Raw genomic sequence first — 19,169 nt, forward strand, 5'->3', positions numbered from 1 at the left:
GAGCTTATTACTTAAAATTCAGTGTAACTGGTTTGCTATATTAGCCCTAGAGACTTTATTGACTAAAGTAAACCACAGATGCCTGGATATATAAGGCCAAATACATATTCTCTCTCTCTCTCTCTCTCTCTCTCTCTCTCTCTCTCTCTCTCTCTCTCTCTCTCTCTCTTTATATATGCCCCATTTCTATTTTGCATAAAGGCAGACATTCAGTATGTTTCAACATACATTTTGACTCATGCTTGCTGGTGTGTGTGTGTGTATTTCTTTTTTTCTCACACGTTTCCACTTCATCCCTGGCCAGACTTACAAACACACTGAAACTGCATCTCACTGTGGAGAGAGAGGGAAAGAGAGGGGGTGGAGGAAGAGGATGGTTCTTGCTCCTAAAACAGAGTCTACTTTCCAAATAAAAGAAATCTAAATTGTCATCATGTGCTGCTAGCAAGCAGATCTCTTTCTTGGCAAGTTTGAAAATGCTAGGCTCCATTATAAAAGTTAAAAATGTCCTGGACCTGGAGTTGTTTACCCAGAGGATATAACTGCTCTAAAGTTACAGGGCTGTGGTTGGAAGCAGCAGCCTTAAGGCCGCCTCCAAGTCCCTGACGTCATAGTAGCCCAGCTGCTGTTGTGACACTGAGCAGAGTAGCTCTTTGAAGTTCAATTTGCGAAGGCGTTTGTCAGGACCACTGTGGAAGATGAATGGACTTTGTTTTATAAAAGAATCACTGAGACTGTTCTTTAAGACAACTAGCTCTCTGCCCCACCTCTTCCATTGCTAGACTGGCCACACAGAGCCTGACCTGCTGCAGGACGACCCCCAAGTGTAAGAAGGTATGTTTCTTCTTGGCAAACTTGAAAGAGCAAACTAGGTAGGGCAGGATACTGCTTCCGAATCTTATATTAAAGATGAAATTTAAGTAAGTGTGTTTTCAGCATCTCCTGACCTGGCCGTGCTTGTGGCTGGGCCTTCGAACAGTGGGCAGGGTACATAAGGGATTCAATTGCCTTGGAAAAGAGGCTGTTCAATTGCTGAGGGTGGATTTCTAAAGCTTGGACTGACAGCAACATCCTCAGCCTGAGATTGTTTCTCATTCATTCTCAGCAGTTCAGAAAACGTTGCTCAGTGTAAGTTTCTTTTAACTATTTATTAGAATGCAATCTGTGGTGGGATGAAGTTATTTTTAATATCTGTGAAATAAAATTTTCAACCTGTGAGTTCTCTGTTATTTGAAATTTGTAATTTTAAAAAAATGTAGTTTTATTCAAAACTACTATTACACTCCAGGAGGAGTATTTTTCATAATGTGAGTTAAGAGACACTGGTGTTTGCTTTCTGCAAACCAAACGTTGTTTTTAATCAAAGCTTGTATCTTATTGGTTAAGGGAACTAAAACTAATGCCCATGTGGCTTAAATTGAGACTATGAGTAGATAGTTGGAGATCCAAGAATAAAGATGGTAAGCCGGGCGTGGTGGCGCACGCCTTTAATCCCAGCACTCGGGAGGCAGAGGCAGGCGGATTTCTGAGTTCAAGGCCAGCCTGGTCTACAAAGTGAGTGCCAGGACAGCCAGGGCTACACAGAGAAACCCTGTCTCGAAAAACAAACAAAAAAAAAAAAAAAAAAAAGAATAAAGATGGNGACCCAATGAGAAAACAAGATTGACTTCTTTGGAATTCTTTGTGCTGCATTTCTTTGACCTTGCTAGAAAACAAGGAGCAGGCAGGAAGAGCAATGAACAGCAGTGAATTTGGTTTTTGGTTTTTTTTTTTTTCATTTTAATCTTCTAATAAAACGGAATGGAGGTCTCTGGATAGATGCATTTGCTGATGAACAGCACATGAGCAATAGGATTCCTTAATTGATTAAAATGGTTCCAGTGGTGGATAATAACGTGGAAAGTACGGGAGGGGATTTTGAAGATAGGTGACACAGTACTTTGAGGTATAGGCACAGAAGTTCCTAATCCCACAAAATTCATGGGGAGCAGCTTATTGTCAGGCCAAATGATTTCCTCTAAGAATTGTGAAGTTGGAAGTATTTGCTGTCTCTGATATTCCTTCTTCAGTGTGCATCCTCATGTGTGTAAAGGACTTGAAATATAAGAAATGCAATATGCACTGGGCGGTGGTGGCACACGCCCTTAATCCCAGCAATCGGGAGCGGATTTCTGAGTTCGAGGCCAGCCTGGTCTACAAAGTGAGTTCCAGGACAGCCAGGGCTACACAGAGAAACCTTGTCTCAGAAAAAAAAAAAAAAAAAATGCAATATGCCCAGAAACAAAGAGAAAATAATGGGCACGAACTCAAAGCAGAATTTCCTAAGACCGAAGCAGCAGTAAGATCAACCCTCCTGACATGCCTTAGTTGGCTAAAATCCAGCTTCAGCAGGCAAGATGGAGTTCGAAATAGTCATAACTGTGATGTAGAAAGCACTGAGCATGCCTTGGATAAAGATGTATGACCATGGCCAAACTGAGGTGGGTCTAGGGACCAAGACTGCAGCAGTAATCGTCTGCTCAATGTTATTACATTTATATCTTTGCTTCCCCGACCTAAAAGTTGTTTATAATCAAAGTTTGTATTTTATCATGTACAGTTCATGAGCCCCCCTTTGCTGTTCCTATATTTTGCTCCTTGGCAGGACTGAACCATCAGCTAAACCGTCTTGCTTCTTATTACAGCACGTGCACAACCCACTCTTTATAATCTTGGTGTCTTTATAATCTTTATAACCCTTTATAATCTTGGTGTCTGGTTTTGAGGAGAAGTAAATTAAAGGGGATTATGGAATGCTAGTGTTGTGTTTCGAGAGGCGGGGCATTTGTGTGACTAGCAAATCAAGTCACTACCTCTCTAAGGTTCCTCTAATGAACTTCTATCCTGAATGAAATTTGAGAATGCTGAAATGAAACAAGGAGCTAGGGAGAAGGAGATGTAAAATGGAGAAATCCTTTCTTCTCTCCCACAGTGATGCCAGAATCTGTGGGAGGGGAAGCCTGACAGCTAAGAACAAGGAGAGCTTTTATACTGGCTTCAGTGGAGAGCCCTAAAGCCAGGCTTTTGAATGGCTAATCCATTTGGCCTTGAAACGTCTCACCACAGAACATTCTGTCCCCACAAAATAGATCATTTAGCCTGACATTCTAAAAACTCAATTTAGAATGATAACAAAAAGCAGTTTTAAATATTTATCCAACTTTTTACTAGGGACAAATTGTTTTGCACTATACTTAACTTAGTATATGTCTTTAATAAAATTGAAAAATACCAAGGCAAGAGAGTTAAAGGGAAGATAAGAGTTAACCCATTCAGATTTGCTTGCAATGAGGGAAAGTTTGAAATAATTAGTTTTACTTTAGGAAAAAAAGAAGTGGTTTGCATGGAGATGAGTGAAGGAAAGGATGAAGGGAAAGTGGGAAGATGAAATGCAAGGGAAAGAAATCAGCACTTAGCCAGAATTTGTGGTCCTAGAGAGATGGCTCAGTGGTTATGACTGTTGAGTTCAATTCTCAGCAACCACATGGTGGCTCACAACCATCTATGTGATCCTCTGCATATAATGACCTCTTCTAACATGCAGGTGTACATGCAGATAGAACCCTCATACATAAAATAAATCTTAAAAATATCCTTATGACACAACAGTGTTTAAATTCTGGTTATGCATTCTCTTGTTTGCTACTTAGTCTCTAGAATGCTTCATCCCCCCACCCCTTGCAACTGTGTTGCAGTGGACATTTATGTGTGTATTGATGACAAGGCTGAGACCCTAGCAAAGCTAAGAAAATGTCCTTCCAAAAATATTACCAGAGAAACAGGTGTAAATGAACTTTCAGAAACTCTTCTTGTATGAAATGGCTCTGGTTGGTTTTCAATCATAGCCGTACCGTTTAGGAACTGGGTTTTACTCTGGCTCTGGAAAGAGAAAGCTGTGTAAATCGGCCTTTCAGCAGCGATGAGTTTGACACTGCAGATAATAAACAAGCCCCGGAGTTAGGCCCTCATGCCTCTTTCCTGGGCTAACAGACTCCTGTTATTAGTGACAACACTGATCTTATTGTAGATAAAAATAGGAAGGCTTGACCACATTAAACTCTAAGGTGGGAATGGTTCAAGAGGAGTGAAAAATAGAAACGAAACAAAAACAAACAAACAAACAAAAAAAAAAATCCTTGCACCCTTCTGTTACATTGATGGTAGTAAATCCTTGCGAGGAGGATTTCTGAGCAATTACACTATTTAAGCACAGTTGGAACAAAGCACGATTTATTGTAAAGACTCTTTTCTAAATATCCTGTAAGGACTCCACTCCTTTCTTTACAATGTCTTTACTTAAATTTGTAATTGCTTTTGCTAAGAAGTCCCAGAGGCAATTCTTCCCAGTCCATGAGTTACTTTCAGCTCACAGTTTGTTATAGATAGTTTTAAAGCATTCTTCCATTCTCAACACAAACCCAGTCTGTGTACCTGGGAGTAAGTTTTGTATAGACCTAAAGTATCACTAAATAATATTAGTAAAGTTTATGTAAAGCAAAACAAAACTCGAAATTTGGTAAATTCTTTAACTTCTTCCTTTTGTTAGATTTTTGTGGTCTGGCTTATAAATGGGGTGAGTAGCAAAAACAAACAAACAAACCAAAAAAACAAAAAACAAAAAAAACCAAGACTAATGAAGAAGCAAAGGAAAATGAGATTAGAAACAGAGAGCAAATGAGTGACAAAGGGTAATGAGAGCGTGTTTGTAACTAACTAGAAATTGTTTTCTTTTCTTGATTGAATTAATAGTGATACTGTGAGTGACAAGAAAATATGCAAAAATTGTCAAAGGGCCACTGGTAGATGTTTTTTAAGGAACTATAGAAACTAACATTTGAAAGGTTTTTTTTTTTTCAAAAAAGAGAGAGAGAGAGAAAGAGAGAGAGAGAGAAGAAAGGAAGGAAGGAAGGAAGGAAGAAATAGAGCCCTACATAAAGAGCTATGTTTTTAATTCCTTGTAGTCTATGATCATTCATTCACATCTTGACTGGAGAAGCCTGACAAAAGTAAAGCTACCTTTCATAGTCGTCTAACATGTGAGGTATGAAACATGCATCTATCTGCTGCAAATGCCAAGTAATTCTTACTGCATAATCATGCAGACTTGATTCTACCAGACACAGTACAGATTCGTGCATAAGTAACAGGAAGGCTGTAGCATTGTGACCATATACTAATAATTATGCTAATTGATTAGTTAATGATAATTAATTAGTAATTAATTAGTAAGCTGGACAATGAGGGTTTAGGTGTTTTATTTTCTTCTCTTTTGAGTGTGTGTGTGTGTGTGTGTGTGTGTGTGTGGTGGGAGGTATGTGCATGTGTGAGTGTGGGTACCCACAGATTTCAGAAAAAACTTTTGGATTCCTTGAAGCTGGAGTCACAGATGGTTGTAAGTCACCCAGTATGGGGCCTGAGATCCAGACTTGGGTCCCCCATAAGAACACTGTGCAATCCTAAGGTCTGACCCATCTCTCTGGCCCCCATATCTGGCATATTAAATGGTCTCTTCAAACCCTAAATATTCATATGCTGAATATTAGAAATCACATTATTTTGGTCATTACTTAGTGTAATATAAAAAATCATTTTCCTATAGTTATTGTTCAATAACTATTTCCTATAGTGATATCGTAGGCATAAATAGTCCAGGCAAAAAACAAGAGGTCATGAACAAGTTTTAACACATGTTAAGATTCTCACAGAACAATAATGATTCTTTAGATTTTATTTGAGGAAGTAAAATAATGACCTTTCCAAATTTAAGATTAGGTTCGTTTCTTGCTGAGACATGAGCCTCTCGAGGTGACTACCTGCTTTAGGTCTTGGTACATCCTTCCTATGTTACATGGGCTTGACCTCTGAATGCAGAACTCAGTTATTCCGAACCGGCTCACAATCTTAAATCTTAGGCATATGTAACTAACTTGTACTGACGCTTAAAGAGTTAATTCCATTTTAACAGAATCAGCACATCAGACTCAAACTCATGAATATTTATGAAGAATGTCTATTTTTAGATTAAGCAGTTAGGTAAAGAGATATTTATATCATGCATATACACTTAGCCAGCTTGTTCACTATAATTTTCCTGTTAATATCAAAACAGAAGAAAGGGTCTTAGGACCCGTTATTGACACTTTATTGACTGTGTTAAAAAAAAAAAAAAAAACTCCTTTATAATCAGATTTTGTTATCTTTTCCCTTCTTTTTGTTATTCTTCTATAGTTTAATTATGTCATTGATGTTTGACAAAAATGATATGTTGGCAGGAAGCACACAAGCCTGGGACACTGTCTTGTTATGTTTATCTCAGGCTTTATTTTAAAGGCAAGTGAGACCACTTCAAACCAAACAGTTTAACACTTCCAAGAACCAGCTAAGAGAAGGCAGAGATGAGCAGCAGCAGTCCTGTGGCTGACATTCACACCATTGCCACGGACCTCCATGAGCAGAGGGGGAGCACAGAGGCCAACCGGCATAAGGAAAAGATGGAGTTACTGAACCAGTTTGACAAGGAAAGAAAAGAATGGGAGAGTCAGTGGAAGATCATGCAGAAGAAGATCGAAGAGGTAAGGCTTGATTTATTTTAAATGTAGTGTTAAGTGCAAGCTTGAAATTAGAAGCCTGCTGACATGCATATTATATCAGGAAGTACTTTTGTGTTTCTTCTTCCACCAAAGAAATAAATGTCTTATGAAATTTACTAGAACAAAACTGGCTCACCTCCACCCGGTGGTATGTTTGAGACTGCATTTATTTTATAATCTTGTATGGAAATGAAGACTTTGTAATGTTATTCTACAATGCATCAAATTCCTTATTCTCTGAATTCAGATGCATGGTACTGAAAGTAATGTGTATACTCTGTATAAATGTTCAGATACTAGAACCTCGGAAGAAAATGCAGGAAATAATTTGTGGGACATATAGTGTTAAGATTATCACTTGGCACTAGAAGAAAGAGTGTTCCTGAGATGATATCTGAGTAACGTATACCAAAGGATGTCAAATAACTCAGCAGCATCAAAACGTATGCCATATGCCAAATAGAAAAGTAGCAACGGCTACATTTATTTTATTAGATTTATACTGGCAGGGGTCCTCACATGCTAGCACACTACCTGGGAAATGGGTTATTAAAAAGACCTGCCATGGCTCTGACGTAGTCAGTGATTATATTCTCCTTAATAATCTCCCAGTTATCCCATACTTTGCTCTGAACTATTTCTTCCTTTGGTGGGTGTGCATTCAAGCTTCCTCCAACTGAAAGTTAACTATATTTATTTTGTTCTACTTTATTTAATACACAGTATTAAATTTTATGGTTTATTTAACAGATTGCTGGGCCCTTTTAAAAGCATATAAACAAAGTAAGTGCTTTGTATGTTTGTAACGCAAACATACTTTTTTCTGACTTGACTAACAACAAACAAATAGGTTGGGGATAAAATACAGAGTAAAAAAGTGGTCCACCAAAACAGAAAGCAAAGGAAAGGGACTATTACGTTCTTCCTCTAAAATAAATTGAGATATCTATGATTAGTGATTCCTTTGTGATGCTCTACAAATTGGAAAACAGTTTCTACTTGCTTCCTTCCCTCTCTTCTTACCCAGGGACTTCCTACCTGTAGTTAAGGCAACATTGTTGAGACTATTCATAGTGCTTGTAGAGAAAATCTCAATTCTAGAAGCGTGTCTTCCTCTGGTCATGTAAATAATGATCAACAGTATGTAATGCTAGGATAAAATGCTGGTAAAACAGAGGAAATAGTTTCACAGGTTAAAGAAAATAGACACTTGTTCTGGAAACTAAAAAACAAAACAAAACAAAAACGCAATCATATAATTTTGAAAGCATAATGGAGTATTTTGTTTAGTAAATATATTGTTTTACAAATATAGCATTTTATCTAAAATGAATTGGTTCTAGTTTTTAATTTTTTTTCAGGATATTGAGCCATATGCTAGAGAAGTGTGGATTCCCAAGTATGCACCTGTAATATCTCTTAGTGAAAGTATCCAACAGTGGGCATGGCGATTCGGTGCCTCTCTGCTGAGTCCATGTCCCCATTAATGTCAATGGCTATTGAAAATCCAGAATGTACATACTCAGACCATTTGAAACTTAGAATAAACTACATATGAACTAGGATTATGGATACATTGAATTGATATCATCTTGAGAGCTTTCTGTTCACTTTGCAATCTTTACTGTTTGTATCTTTTCTGCTTGTGTCCTTTGTTAGAATAGTCATTTAGCTATTGACAAGGGCTGAGTATCAGCCCCTATACCAAGTAGTTCTCCACTCATTACTGTATACTAGGGTTTTTTTTTCCCATTTCTGGACCAAATATCCATGAGAAGAAATAACAGCATAAAATTACATTATAAGGTAAATTACACCGTAGCTATAATTGAAGGCTGAGATGAGTACAGTCAAGGGTCTTTCTGGGACCTAATATAGTTATCAGATGCAGAATAAAAAGCCATGTGTCATAAATAGCACAATTTCCCCTGGATTTGAAGATATAGCCATCTCCTATTTATTCAGAAATCTCCCTCCCCTTTCGGTTTTTCAAGACAGGGTTTCTTTGTGTAACAGCTATAGCTATCCTGTGTCTGGCTTTGAAGACCAGGCTGGCCTTGAACTCACAGAGATCTGTCTGGTTCCCATGTGCTGGAATTGGTGAGCAACACCATATCCAGCCTATCAGGAATTTGTAGAAGAGAACAACACCACCAATAATATCCTTAAATGTATCATGGCACTTTGGGGCGATGTTCTTTATATCACTCATGTTGAATAGCAGTTCAGTAAAGATAATTTATAGGCATAATTTTGTAAGCATCTAAACAATCAATTTACTATTGTAGTTTGGTGGGTTTCTTAGATTAGTCAATGAGATGAGTGATTAAAACTTTTATCAACTAAAAGCACCATGTATTCTTAATGTATTAATTATGTATGGTGCTTCTGTGAACTAAAGTATGTGTAAATACTGAGTAAGTATATTATTATTACAGGCATTTATTGTGTTTGTGAAATATAGAGACATTTGCTTTCAAGTTGTTTGACTGTCTGTTTTGAAAGATGATGAGCATGTCCAAGGTGGAAGCTTTAGGTGAATGTGTGTTCCTTCTTCACGTTATGGGTGAGCTTACAGAGTCACCTCTGATTTGCATAAGTCCTCCTTAAGAAATAGTTTGGGATTGTCTTTAACAGAGGCAGTAAATGTATCAAGCTTTGGAGCTCCGTTTTATCATGTATAACACTGATGAATTTGTTTTAATCAGAATAAAGAACTTTTAAAAATGAATCTGTATCATTGTAGCAATCAAGATATCACTGTAATACCTATACCTTGATAATTCAGTTGACCCACTGAGGGGATGACTAGTAAGGGCTTAGTTAGAGGAGAGAATATGTTGCTTTACTGTATGATATGGACAGCTATTTAAACAGCTAATGTTGCTATATAATAGTGTATCATTAAAACATATGATTTTATTAATGTTAAGCTCTTGTTATATCCAAAAAGCACTTAGAGAGAACAGTCAGTAATTGATCCAGCACAGTGTAATTTTGTGAAAGTACTTTTACATTCTGTGTAGATCCAGACTCACTTTATGTGACAATGAGTTGATTTCTCATCAGAAAAATAGAATGTAATGTCCATGCATTGCCTTACTAAAATTAGTCTTTATGGTTTATGGTTTCCCCAAAACTTTTCTGGCTAATTCCTATTTTAGAGACACTGCCTGTATACACAAGCATTAACACCAATGGTAGTACACTGTAATATTGCAAAGAGAACTCAAATGATTTGCTTAGTATTAGGAATATTGATCAAAGCTGGGAATACTGGCACACAGCTTTATTTCCAGGTTGCACAGGCAGGTAGATCTTTAAGAGTTTGAAAGCCACTCTGGACTTCAGAATTTGTTCTATGCTACCCAGGGCTACAAAGTGAGAATGCCTTTAAAAGAATTCATTGCTCAAGTAAATTAGGGAAAATAAGTTTTTAATTTTTAATTTTTACAGCTTTGCCAGGAAGTAAAGCTTCAGAGGAAGATGAACATGAATGAATATTCTAAGGTCATTGATCTTTGCCGTGATCAAGATAAAATGGAATTTCCCCCAAATCACCTCAACTCAGGACAATGCGAATTAAGAGTGCTGAATTACCGAGATGATCCAGAAAAGGAAAAGAAAATAGAAAGGAATTTCCTTGGGGAAGAAAGTCAAGGGTCTCCAGAACAAAACATACACACAGAAACCAAAGTGGAGTTTTGGAATCCTTTGGCCACAGACAGGAAGGCATGTGAGACCTGGGCTGGTGAGAACACTTCTAAGGAGAGAAAAGATTTTTCTGTCGCCCTTAACACAGTAAGTAAGATTGGGTCAGCCGGGAGCTATTTCTAAAGAAGCATTTACACTTCAGAACGCTAACAAAAGCTCTCTTTTATGTGCTATGGTATGAAGGCTCTTGAAGAACTTGCAAAAGTTAGTGAAGAATTGTGCACCTTTCAAGAGGAAATCCAAAAGCGTTCTAACCACAGAAGGTAGGCTGGCTAACACGTATGATCTCTGTAGACCAGAGAATAGAAAAGAATTCTGTTTTTATTTTATGAATTTATACTGACTCATCATGTATATCTTAGCTCATGATCCTTAAAAGTCACCTTCCAGTACTTTTCATAACTTAAGTATTAGGAATATTGTATTGAGCCGGATGTGGTGGCGCATGCCTTTAATCCCAGCACTCGGGAGGCAGAGGCAGGCAGATTTCTGAGTTCAAGGCCAGCAAAAAAAAAAAAAAAAAAAAAGGAATAGTATATTGTATTCTTTCAGTGTTTAGGCAAAGTAGACAGTCTGTACAAAATGACTATGCATTTTCTACTGAAGCTCCTTCTCCATCAGAGTTTTGGACCAGAGGGAGAATATACAAATAGGCAAAGCCAGTTAAATTGGCTTAAACTGTGACAGCTTTAACAATGTGGTGTTTGAACAATGTGAGATGTTCTATTTAAACACTTTAAAGCTGGATCATTTATTTCTCAACAGTGATGTGGATATGACAAAAGCAAATGTACATTTCAAAATAACACATTATATGTCTACATGGCACAATCTCTTGTATTAGGTCAGAATCACTAAGTAAGCTTAAGGCTAAATTCTAGCTAAGTTAAAAAAACAATAATTTGGAATTATGTGCATACTAAACATGTATTATTCTTTATCAATAATTAGCTCATTGAGAAATCTGATATTCTCTTAGAGTGAGGTTCCTTATTATTATTTAGCTGTCTGGAAATCTCGAATTTCTGTGCTGACTTGCAGTAGAGTTTGTTAGCCACTGTGCACTGCCCCCTCTCTGCCCATTGAGCTTTCCTGTTGTCATTTGTTGGCATGTGCTTATTGTACATCATTATAAGTTGTCGTAGAAGCTTTTTATAAGTTGTACAGTATGACTTATTTTACTTCTGTGATTTTCTTATTTGTTAGTCCACATGTCCACATTGTTGCTCTATTTGTGTTTTATGCAGAGACTTGATATCTTTCATTTACAAATCAAATTAGTTCAAAGTTCTCATGGTGAAAACAGAACATGAAGTTGGATGAGTAGGGAGGTAGGGAAGATCTGGGAGGGGAGTTGAGGGAAGATCAAAGAATATGAGCAAATTATGTTGTTTGAAATTCTCCAAAAAAAAAAAAGCCAAAAACATTGAAATGTAAAGTGTTCACTTTCATTCCTATGGCCTCCAGAAAGCATTTCAGAGCCTCAATGTGTGGTTTAAAGAGATTGTTCTAAGATTTGCCACAGTCTAGTATTTCTGTGTCATTCATTATCACTTTCTTTGCTCAGTAGGCATACTTTATCAGAGCTCATTTCTTTGATTACTAAAAGATAATCTTATTTTACTTTAAAGTTCAAATGACACATTGCATTTGGAGTTACCTAGAACTCATGATAATGTTATTTATATCCCAAGGAGAAAACTGAGGTCTAAAGAGGAATTATGAGTAGGGAATAGAAGTTGCATAGGGAAAGAGGAAGAAAAGCTATAGCAGAAAAAAGCCTAGAAATGGGAATGTCAAAAGCAGAAACTCAAGGACTACATTGTCTAGTTTGAGTCTAGCATAAGTTTCAGATTATAGGGGAAATGAGGGATGATAAAATTTGGTGAATAAAATTTGGTTTAGATCCATGAATGTAACACTGACAACTTTATCCTACAATAAAGAGGACTTTCTGTAAGTGGATTTAGAATATGTGTGTGTGTGTGTATATGTGTGTGTGTGTGTGTTACATAATCACATCACTTATATACCGTATTATTTATATATAGCATCACTTACATATCACATAGCATTACTTATATATCACATATCACAAAGCTCATTTTGAAAAGAAAATTGTCACTAATCCACCTTGACTTATGTTTAGGATGAAATCAGATCCTGTTCTCCAGGAAATGCCAAAGGCAATCCCTGTGCCTCCTGAGGACCACTTGATCAGCAATGGCCAGGGCATTCTTCCAACCAATTTGGAGAAAGAAATGCAGAAAAAGAATCTGAGCTGTGCCTATGGACTCCAAAGCAATTCTATAAACAACTGTGGAACTGGTACAACTGGTTTACAAAGAAGCGAAACTCCACCAACTCCCCCTCCAAGAAGTACCTCTCGAAATCTCCCCAGCTCATATTCTGAACAAGCCCAAGAAAGACTGAAGGAAAGTTTATACCACAGGTGGGTGGCCCGTGAGATTCAAGACAAAACAGATAGCAATCCTTATTTCCTCTTGAGGCAGTCTCCGTTGTTTCCACAAGAAGGCAAGAGTTTGAAAGATAGTACCATGTTTTCCTCTTGGACACCAGAAGTCAAAATAGATAGAAATCTTCCAGGTAACAAAGACACTGGACTTAATTTGTGGTCATGTGACACCATATTAGGTACAAAAGAGAGCCCTTCCAGGCCATCTCAAAAAACCTGTTTTACCTCCAGTGGAGCAAAATTTGAAAAGGTGTTTCCAGATGACCCTACGAAATTGCATCTTGATCTTCATGTGAAAAATGACTTTCTTCCTTCAGTGACACAGAGGGACCCAGTTAGAATTTACAACTGCAATTTTGAACCAACTCCAAGAAATGAAATGCTGGCTGCAAAGATTGATGAGTTTAACAGAACTGTTTTTAGAACAGACAGAAGTTGTCAAGCAATACAGCAAAGTGAAATCTATACAAAATCGCCTGACAATCTCAATACCCGTGATATCTCCACTGCTCAGAAAGCTTACCTATCAGAAGGTGACAATGGGACCAGTGTTCTGAAAGCTAGTGACAATGTGTCTGTGCCCATGGAAAATGTGTTCAGTGATCCCGCAAAAATATACTCGGCAGGCCTGGTCAATCAAACGCAGACACGTGAGAGCCCCAGCAGCTATCAGCTTATGCTCCATGAGCATGATTGGAGATCAAGCAATTTTTCTAGCCGGCCAAGATCAGCGGATCCCAGATCAAATTACGGTGTTGTGGAAAAGCTACTGAAAACCTATGAGACAGAGACAAGGTCTGCACTGCAAAACTCAAAATGCTTCAGGAATAACTGGACCAAATGTGGTTCTGATGTAAGTGGTTGCAATCACATTGAGTCAATGTTTAGAATGTGTCAAATGGAACATTTGCTGTATTAGGGAAATCAGCAAGTGGGTCAAGGAGTAGATTCAAATAAGATTTCAGAGTTGAGAGAGTAAGGACTACATCCATCTATAGCAATAGCTCTGGAATCAGCTCAGTTGCTTGATCATGTAAGTAGGTTGCAGGCCTTCCTAACATCTGGGCCCTCTGTGAGGAAATAACTTAATATGAGTTAAGGATATGGTTTTTAGAACTTGATCTAGTATACCATTTCTTTAAGATAATTAGGGACACCTGTGGTGACCTGTGTTTTTAATTTCAACACTCAGTAGGCAGAAGCAGTTGGTCCTCTGTAAGACTGGAGTGTTTTCCCAAATGTTTCCAGGCTATGTGGGACTATGCAGTGAGACCAAGCCTCAACAATAACAGATAGATAGATAGATAGATAGATAGATAGATAGATAGATAGATAGATAGATAGATAGATAGATAGATAGATAGATAGATAGATAGAAGAGATAGGTTTAATATAAGACACTTTCAAGAACCTGGGGAAGGTTACTTGTTTTCTTTAAAAAAAAAAACAGAATACAAAAAAAAAAAGCAGAATACATATTTGTTGATTTACAGAGTTTTACTCTAAAGGTTTATCAGTTATGCCTGGTTCATACTTTCCTACCTTATGACCCATGTCCTCATAGGGTTAGCCATATGAATGTGTGGGTAAAACAATATTTTTAAACAATGTCTAGTAGAATGTTTGTGCTACTAAGACTGTCTACAAAATACAGCTAGCCATAGATAGTATTTACATGGAAAATAATAGAAACAGGTACTTAAATAAGCCTTTATCCTTCTGTTTTTATCCACTTAAAAGTGATAGTATTCATGAATTGTGAGGGAAAGGTCAAGCAACCTGTTATTTACTATGAAGACTCATACAAAATGTCCTTTAATATATGTAACTTAACATGACTTCTAAGATGTATGGTGTGCTATTATCATTAGCAAGCATTTCAAATAATTCCCTGGCTATTGCATTTCTCTTCATTATAGTTGAAACTATAAATCTGTAGGAGCTGTGACTGGAGACAAACACAAACCTACAAATTTCTCCTGAGCTAAGAATAAATGCTGAGTGTTTCTTTCTTTTCACTGATTAGAGATTTGTGAGGCATTATTTTCTGTTGACCCTTAGGAACAGATTGTATTGCTTTGTTTCATTAAAAAACAAAACAAAACAAAAACAAACAAACAAACAAACAAAAACAGTGAACTAAACTTAAGTCTCCAAAGGGGCAATAAAAACTTGAGGTTATTGTTTGCCTGTCAGTGAGAGAATAGCATCTGAGTCTGTCCTTGCTGCCTATCTCAGATGGAAGAATAGTAGCTTTATTACAAAGACCAGTTAGAGGAACTGGGAGATGGCTGAAGAGATAAGAGCACTTGCTGTTCTTCCAGAAGACCTGAGTTCAAGTCCCAATTGCCACATGGTATCTCACATGTGTCTGTAACTCTAGTTCCAGGAATCCACTGGAACAAGAAATCTACCTTCCATGTAGAACACTCACATACATGGTGCACATACATACAGGCAAACCATGTATATATAGAAAATAAAAATAAATAAATCTTAAAAATTTCTTGAAAGAAAGCCCGTTGGAACAATAAGAATAAAATCTCAGGAACACTTTTGTTATTGTTACAATGATGATGATGATAATGATGAAGAAAAGACTATTTCCTGGATAAAGGTGGTATGTATTAAGAGATTACAAAGTTTTATTTATGTTGTAGAAGTCCATAGCAGTGAAAGCCTCTAATGGAAAAGGATTTTCCCGACCTGCTAGACCAGCAAATCGTCGGCTCCCATCCAGATGGGCATCCAGATCACCATCTGCACCCCTAGCCTTGCGGAGGACTGCCCACAGATATAAAGTCTCTCTGCAAACAGAAGCCTAGATGCTCGATATCTCTAGCCTGGATTTCTGGATTACAAAAGCTCTCATACCTTTTGCCAAACTGAATATTGAGAATGTTTACAAACAGTCCTGTTCTCTTCTGTATTTTCTAAGACCACTGGAACAAGTGATCTAAATCCCAACTTTCTATCATCAGTCTTCAGTGTTTTTAATCTATGGGATAATTATATCCTTCTATTTTAATTTCTTGCATTAGATTTTTTTTATCGGCATCCTCATTGACTTTCCAATATGATTTAAGTTGACACAGTGTACTATATTGTATATTCTAACTTTCCTTGCAAATGCAGAAAACAAGGTCCTGTGCATGGCAATGTGTTTGTGGGTGCATGTGTTGTCATAGGAAGTATTCTGATATGTATTTAGGTAAAAATGTATGTGCTAGTATTGACTTTGAAATTATAACATGTAGACCTATATATTCTTTGTGCTTATTTTAAAGTTTTGAAAATATACAATCCTATTTATATTTTGCATACCTTTTAATAGGTATTCACCTAAGACATTTGATGTTCATGTATCATTTAATGACTTCTTTGGCTACCAACTATATTGAAAAGTAAGAATTATACACAAACCTAACATTAACAATTTTCCTGAAATCAATTTTTTTNTTCCTTTTTTTTTTTTTTTTTTGGTTTTAGAGACAGGTTTTCTCTGTGTAGTCCTGGCTGTCCTGGAACTCACTCTGTAGACCAGACTGGTCTCGAACTCAGAAATCTGCCTGCCTCTACCTCCCAAGTGCTGGGATTAAAGGCGTGTGCCAACACGCCTGGCTTTTTTTGACCTGAAATCAATCTTAAATAGCATTTTAACCCATATGAAAATAGCTGATACTGTTGATTTTTTTGTAAAATGAAAATGTCACAGGTTTAATATATCAGCCTTCTAGAGCAATCATAAGAAGCTCACACACACTTTTATATATCATCTTGTAGTCTCACGTGGCTTTAACTGTATACTTGTTTCTCGGAGCCAGTATCATTAGACTGCCTTAATAATGACAGGACAAAGTAATGAATTTATTTTGTCATTCGTAGTAACAAACATCCTTTAAACAAGATAAAGAAAGGCATCAAATCATGCTGAATTTTTCTTTTTTGTTAAAATTGTCCCGAGTTTTCATTTGTCTGCTTTATCTCAAATTCCTCTGTAGAGGTAAGTTGCTTGGTTTGTTTGTTTGTTTTCTTTCTTTATTCTAATCATGTCCCCAAAGTTAGTAGATAAAAAACTAATTTGCTTTTTTATGTAAAACAAAAATGAACAGAAACAATTTTTTGTTGACAGCTCAGTTATATTGTAATTCTCATACTGTGTAAAAAGGTCTTAAACTAAATTGGGCATTGATAATAACATAAGAAACAGATGTACATCCAGGGTATAATCTGCTTTCACATGATGCATGAAATCTATAATGAAATCTGTACTGAGAAGTGGCCTAGAAGAAGTAGAAGAGTTAAGGTACTTAGAATTCTTCATGGATGGTCTTAGAAACAACTTTGCTGTACATTACTCCCATATAAGAGCAATTATTTTGAATGGTTTGTTAAATATTAATCCTACTTCACCCAAAAATGTTGAGAAATTCTCTTTGCCAAACAAAATCAGTGGGCTTTCTGCTTTTAATATACTAGCCACTCAAAGGATTCCACCTTATTATACCATTCCCTGGAGTAAAGAAAATAATTTTTAAATCACAGATTGCCTTAAAAGGTTCAAGACTGTAGCACAGTGATGGCAAGATTCACGGTTTACAGTAAGAAGACTTCTAGGGCTTAAGTGGTATTAGGTGTCTAGAATGCGAGTTTGGCACAAACCACAAAGGTTATAGATCCACTTTTCTCAATCTTTCATACTTTAGGGATTTTCCCCCCACAGGAAAGTAGCCTAGATACCAGATATGAGTTAGAGTATACTTTTCCACTAGAACAGATAAAAACACTGGAGAAGTGATTCCTTGGGGCATGAAATAATAACCTAAAGCTATTGCTGTGGTCACATCTGTTCCTCGGTGTCCCTGAATCCCAAGCAGTCTGGGAATGATAGGTAGCCCCTGTCTTTAAGTTCACATCTGAACGTTGAGGCCTCCTTTAAAAATGGGAAATCCTGATCTCATCCCAAGAATGATAAAGAAAGATTTCCAGCAGAGGAGACCTGAGATTCTTCGAGTCTTTAATAAAACAAAACAATGTAATATATTTGATGACCACACTGACTTGGAAGCAGAGGTGCTGAGTAGAACCTGAGCGGGTTAGGACTTGGGTAGTGTCTTTGATCACTTAATCCTTTACTTTATTATCAACAAACAGTTGCCTTGCCAGGGGTTCAGCCGCTTAAGCTGCCTTTTCTGTTATCATCTGAATAGACTAATGGGGCTACTTTAATAACATATTAATGTGAATCATAGAATATAAGAATTGGGAAAAACTAGCTTTTAGTCTGGATCCTTAACTAGAAAACTAAAGAAACTAAAACAAATTGATTAGTCTATATTCTCTCTTAAATTAGTTTATAAATTTTATGGGAAAGCTTACCACGAAAGTGACAGTTGTCACTGAAAATATTTTTTTGAATTGTGATTTTTAACTGGTTCTTTTTCTATGCTGGGTAGCCATTTTCTTCACTGAAACCGTCATTATGCCATCATCCTTGAGTTTAAGGTCTTTTAATCATTTACAGAAACATTTCATTAGGAATATCTATTTAGAAGACATTTTCCCTAGCAGATTTTGAAAAAATAAAATAAAATAAAGATCTCTTTTTTTCACAGGGGATTATTGAAACTTTTAGCTGATCTCAGAACCAGAGTGCTCAAATCTCTCTCTCTCTCTCTCTCTCTCTCTCTCTCTCTCTCTCGCTCGCTCGCTCGCTCGCTCTCGCTCTCTCTGTCTCCACCTTTCACCCTCCCTCCCTTCCTCCAGCCATCCTCCTTTTTGCTCCCTGTTTGCACTTTTATGTATATTATCAATATTTGCCTTAGAACCAAAACACAAATATAAAAATATAAGTGATAATTTGTATTATTCAGAACTTCAAACATAACCGTGTCTTTCACTTGTCCTTATAGGAAATGAATAGAAGACTCATTATGCTGACCTTTCCCCAAAACATGATTTATGTCTATGTAAATGACTTAACAAAGCCACCACAAAGTCTTAAAACAAAACAAAGCATTGAATTCCCAAAAGAGTATTAAGTTCCATTAAAATAAATCTTTAAACTTACATTTTTCAGATGAAAAATAATTATTTGAAATTGAAGTCTTCAGCCATTGGAAGCTATTAAATAAAATAAGTTTGGAAACACTTACTGTTGTAGACACAATAATGTCTCTGTTTTCTCCCTTGTGATACTGACATGCCAGTTGGGCCGTTAGTCCCAACTTAAATGCCTCTATTGTTCAATTCAGCTGCCCCCAAAATAACCAGAGACTTTACGACAAACCAGTTGAAAGCCACATACATCCCCCATATAGCTTTGTGTGCACATCCACTGTTTCCATCTA

General features: G+C 36.9%; 1 protein-coding gene across 2 annotated transcripts; it reads left to right on the forward strand.

Annotated features, from left to right (window-relative positions):
• Positions 1-554: 554 nt before the first annotated feature.
• Kiaa0408 (KIAA0408 ortholog) lies at positions 555-18,500 on the forward strand. Of its 2 annotated transcripts, none has more exons than XM_021175057.2 (6): positions 555-834; positions 6,356-6,611; positions 10,086-10,430; positions 10,527-10,606; positions 12,493-13,672; positions 15,480-18,500. In XM_021175057.2, the coding sequence occupies exons 2-6, from the start codon at positions 6,435-6,437 to the stop codon at positions 15,642-15,644; spliced, it is 1,947 nt and encodes a 648-aa protein (XP_021030716.1). In that variant the 5' UTR covers positions 555-834; positions 6,356-6,434; the 3' UTR covers positions 15,645-18,500. The 2 variants fall into 2 exon arrangements, with proteins under 2 accessions (XP_021030716.1, XP_021030717.1); XM_021175058.2 differs by having other exon boundaries at positions 6,370-6,611.
• Positions 18,501-19,169: the final 669 nt, after the last annotated feature.

This window comes from Mus caroli, chromosome 10 (assembly GCF_900094665.2).
Source record: "Mus caroli chromosome 10, CAROLI_EIJ_v1.1, whole genome shotgun sequence".
Classification (NCBI taxonomy): domain Eukaryota; kingdom Metazoa; phylum Chordata; class Mammalia; order Rodentia; family Muridae; genus Mus; species Mus caroli.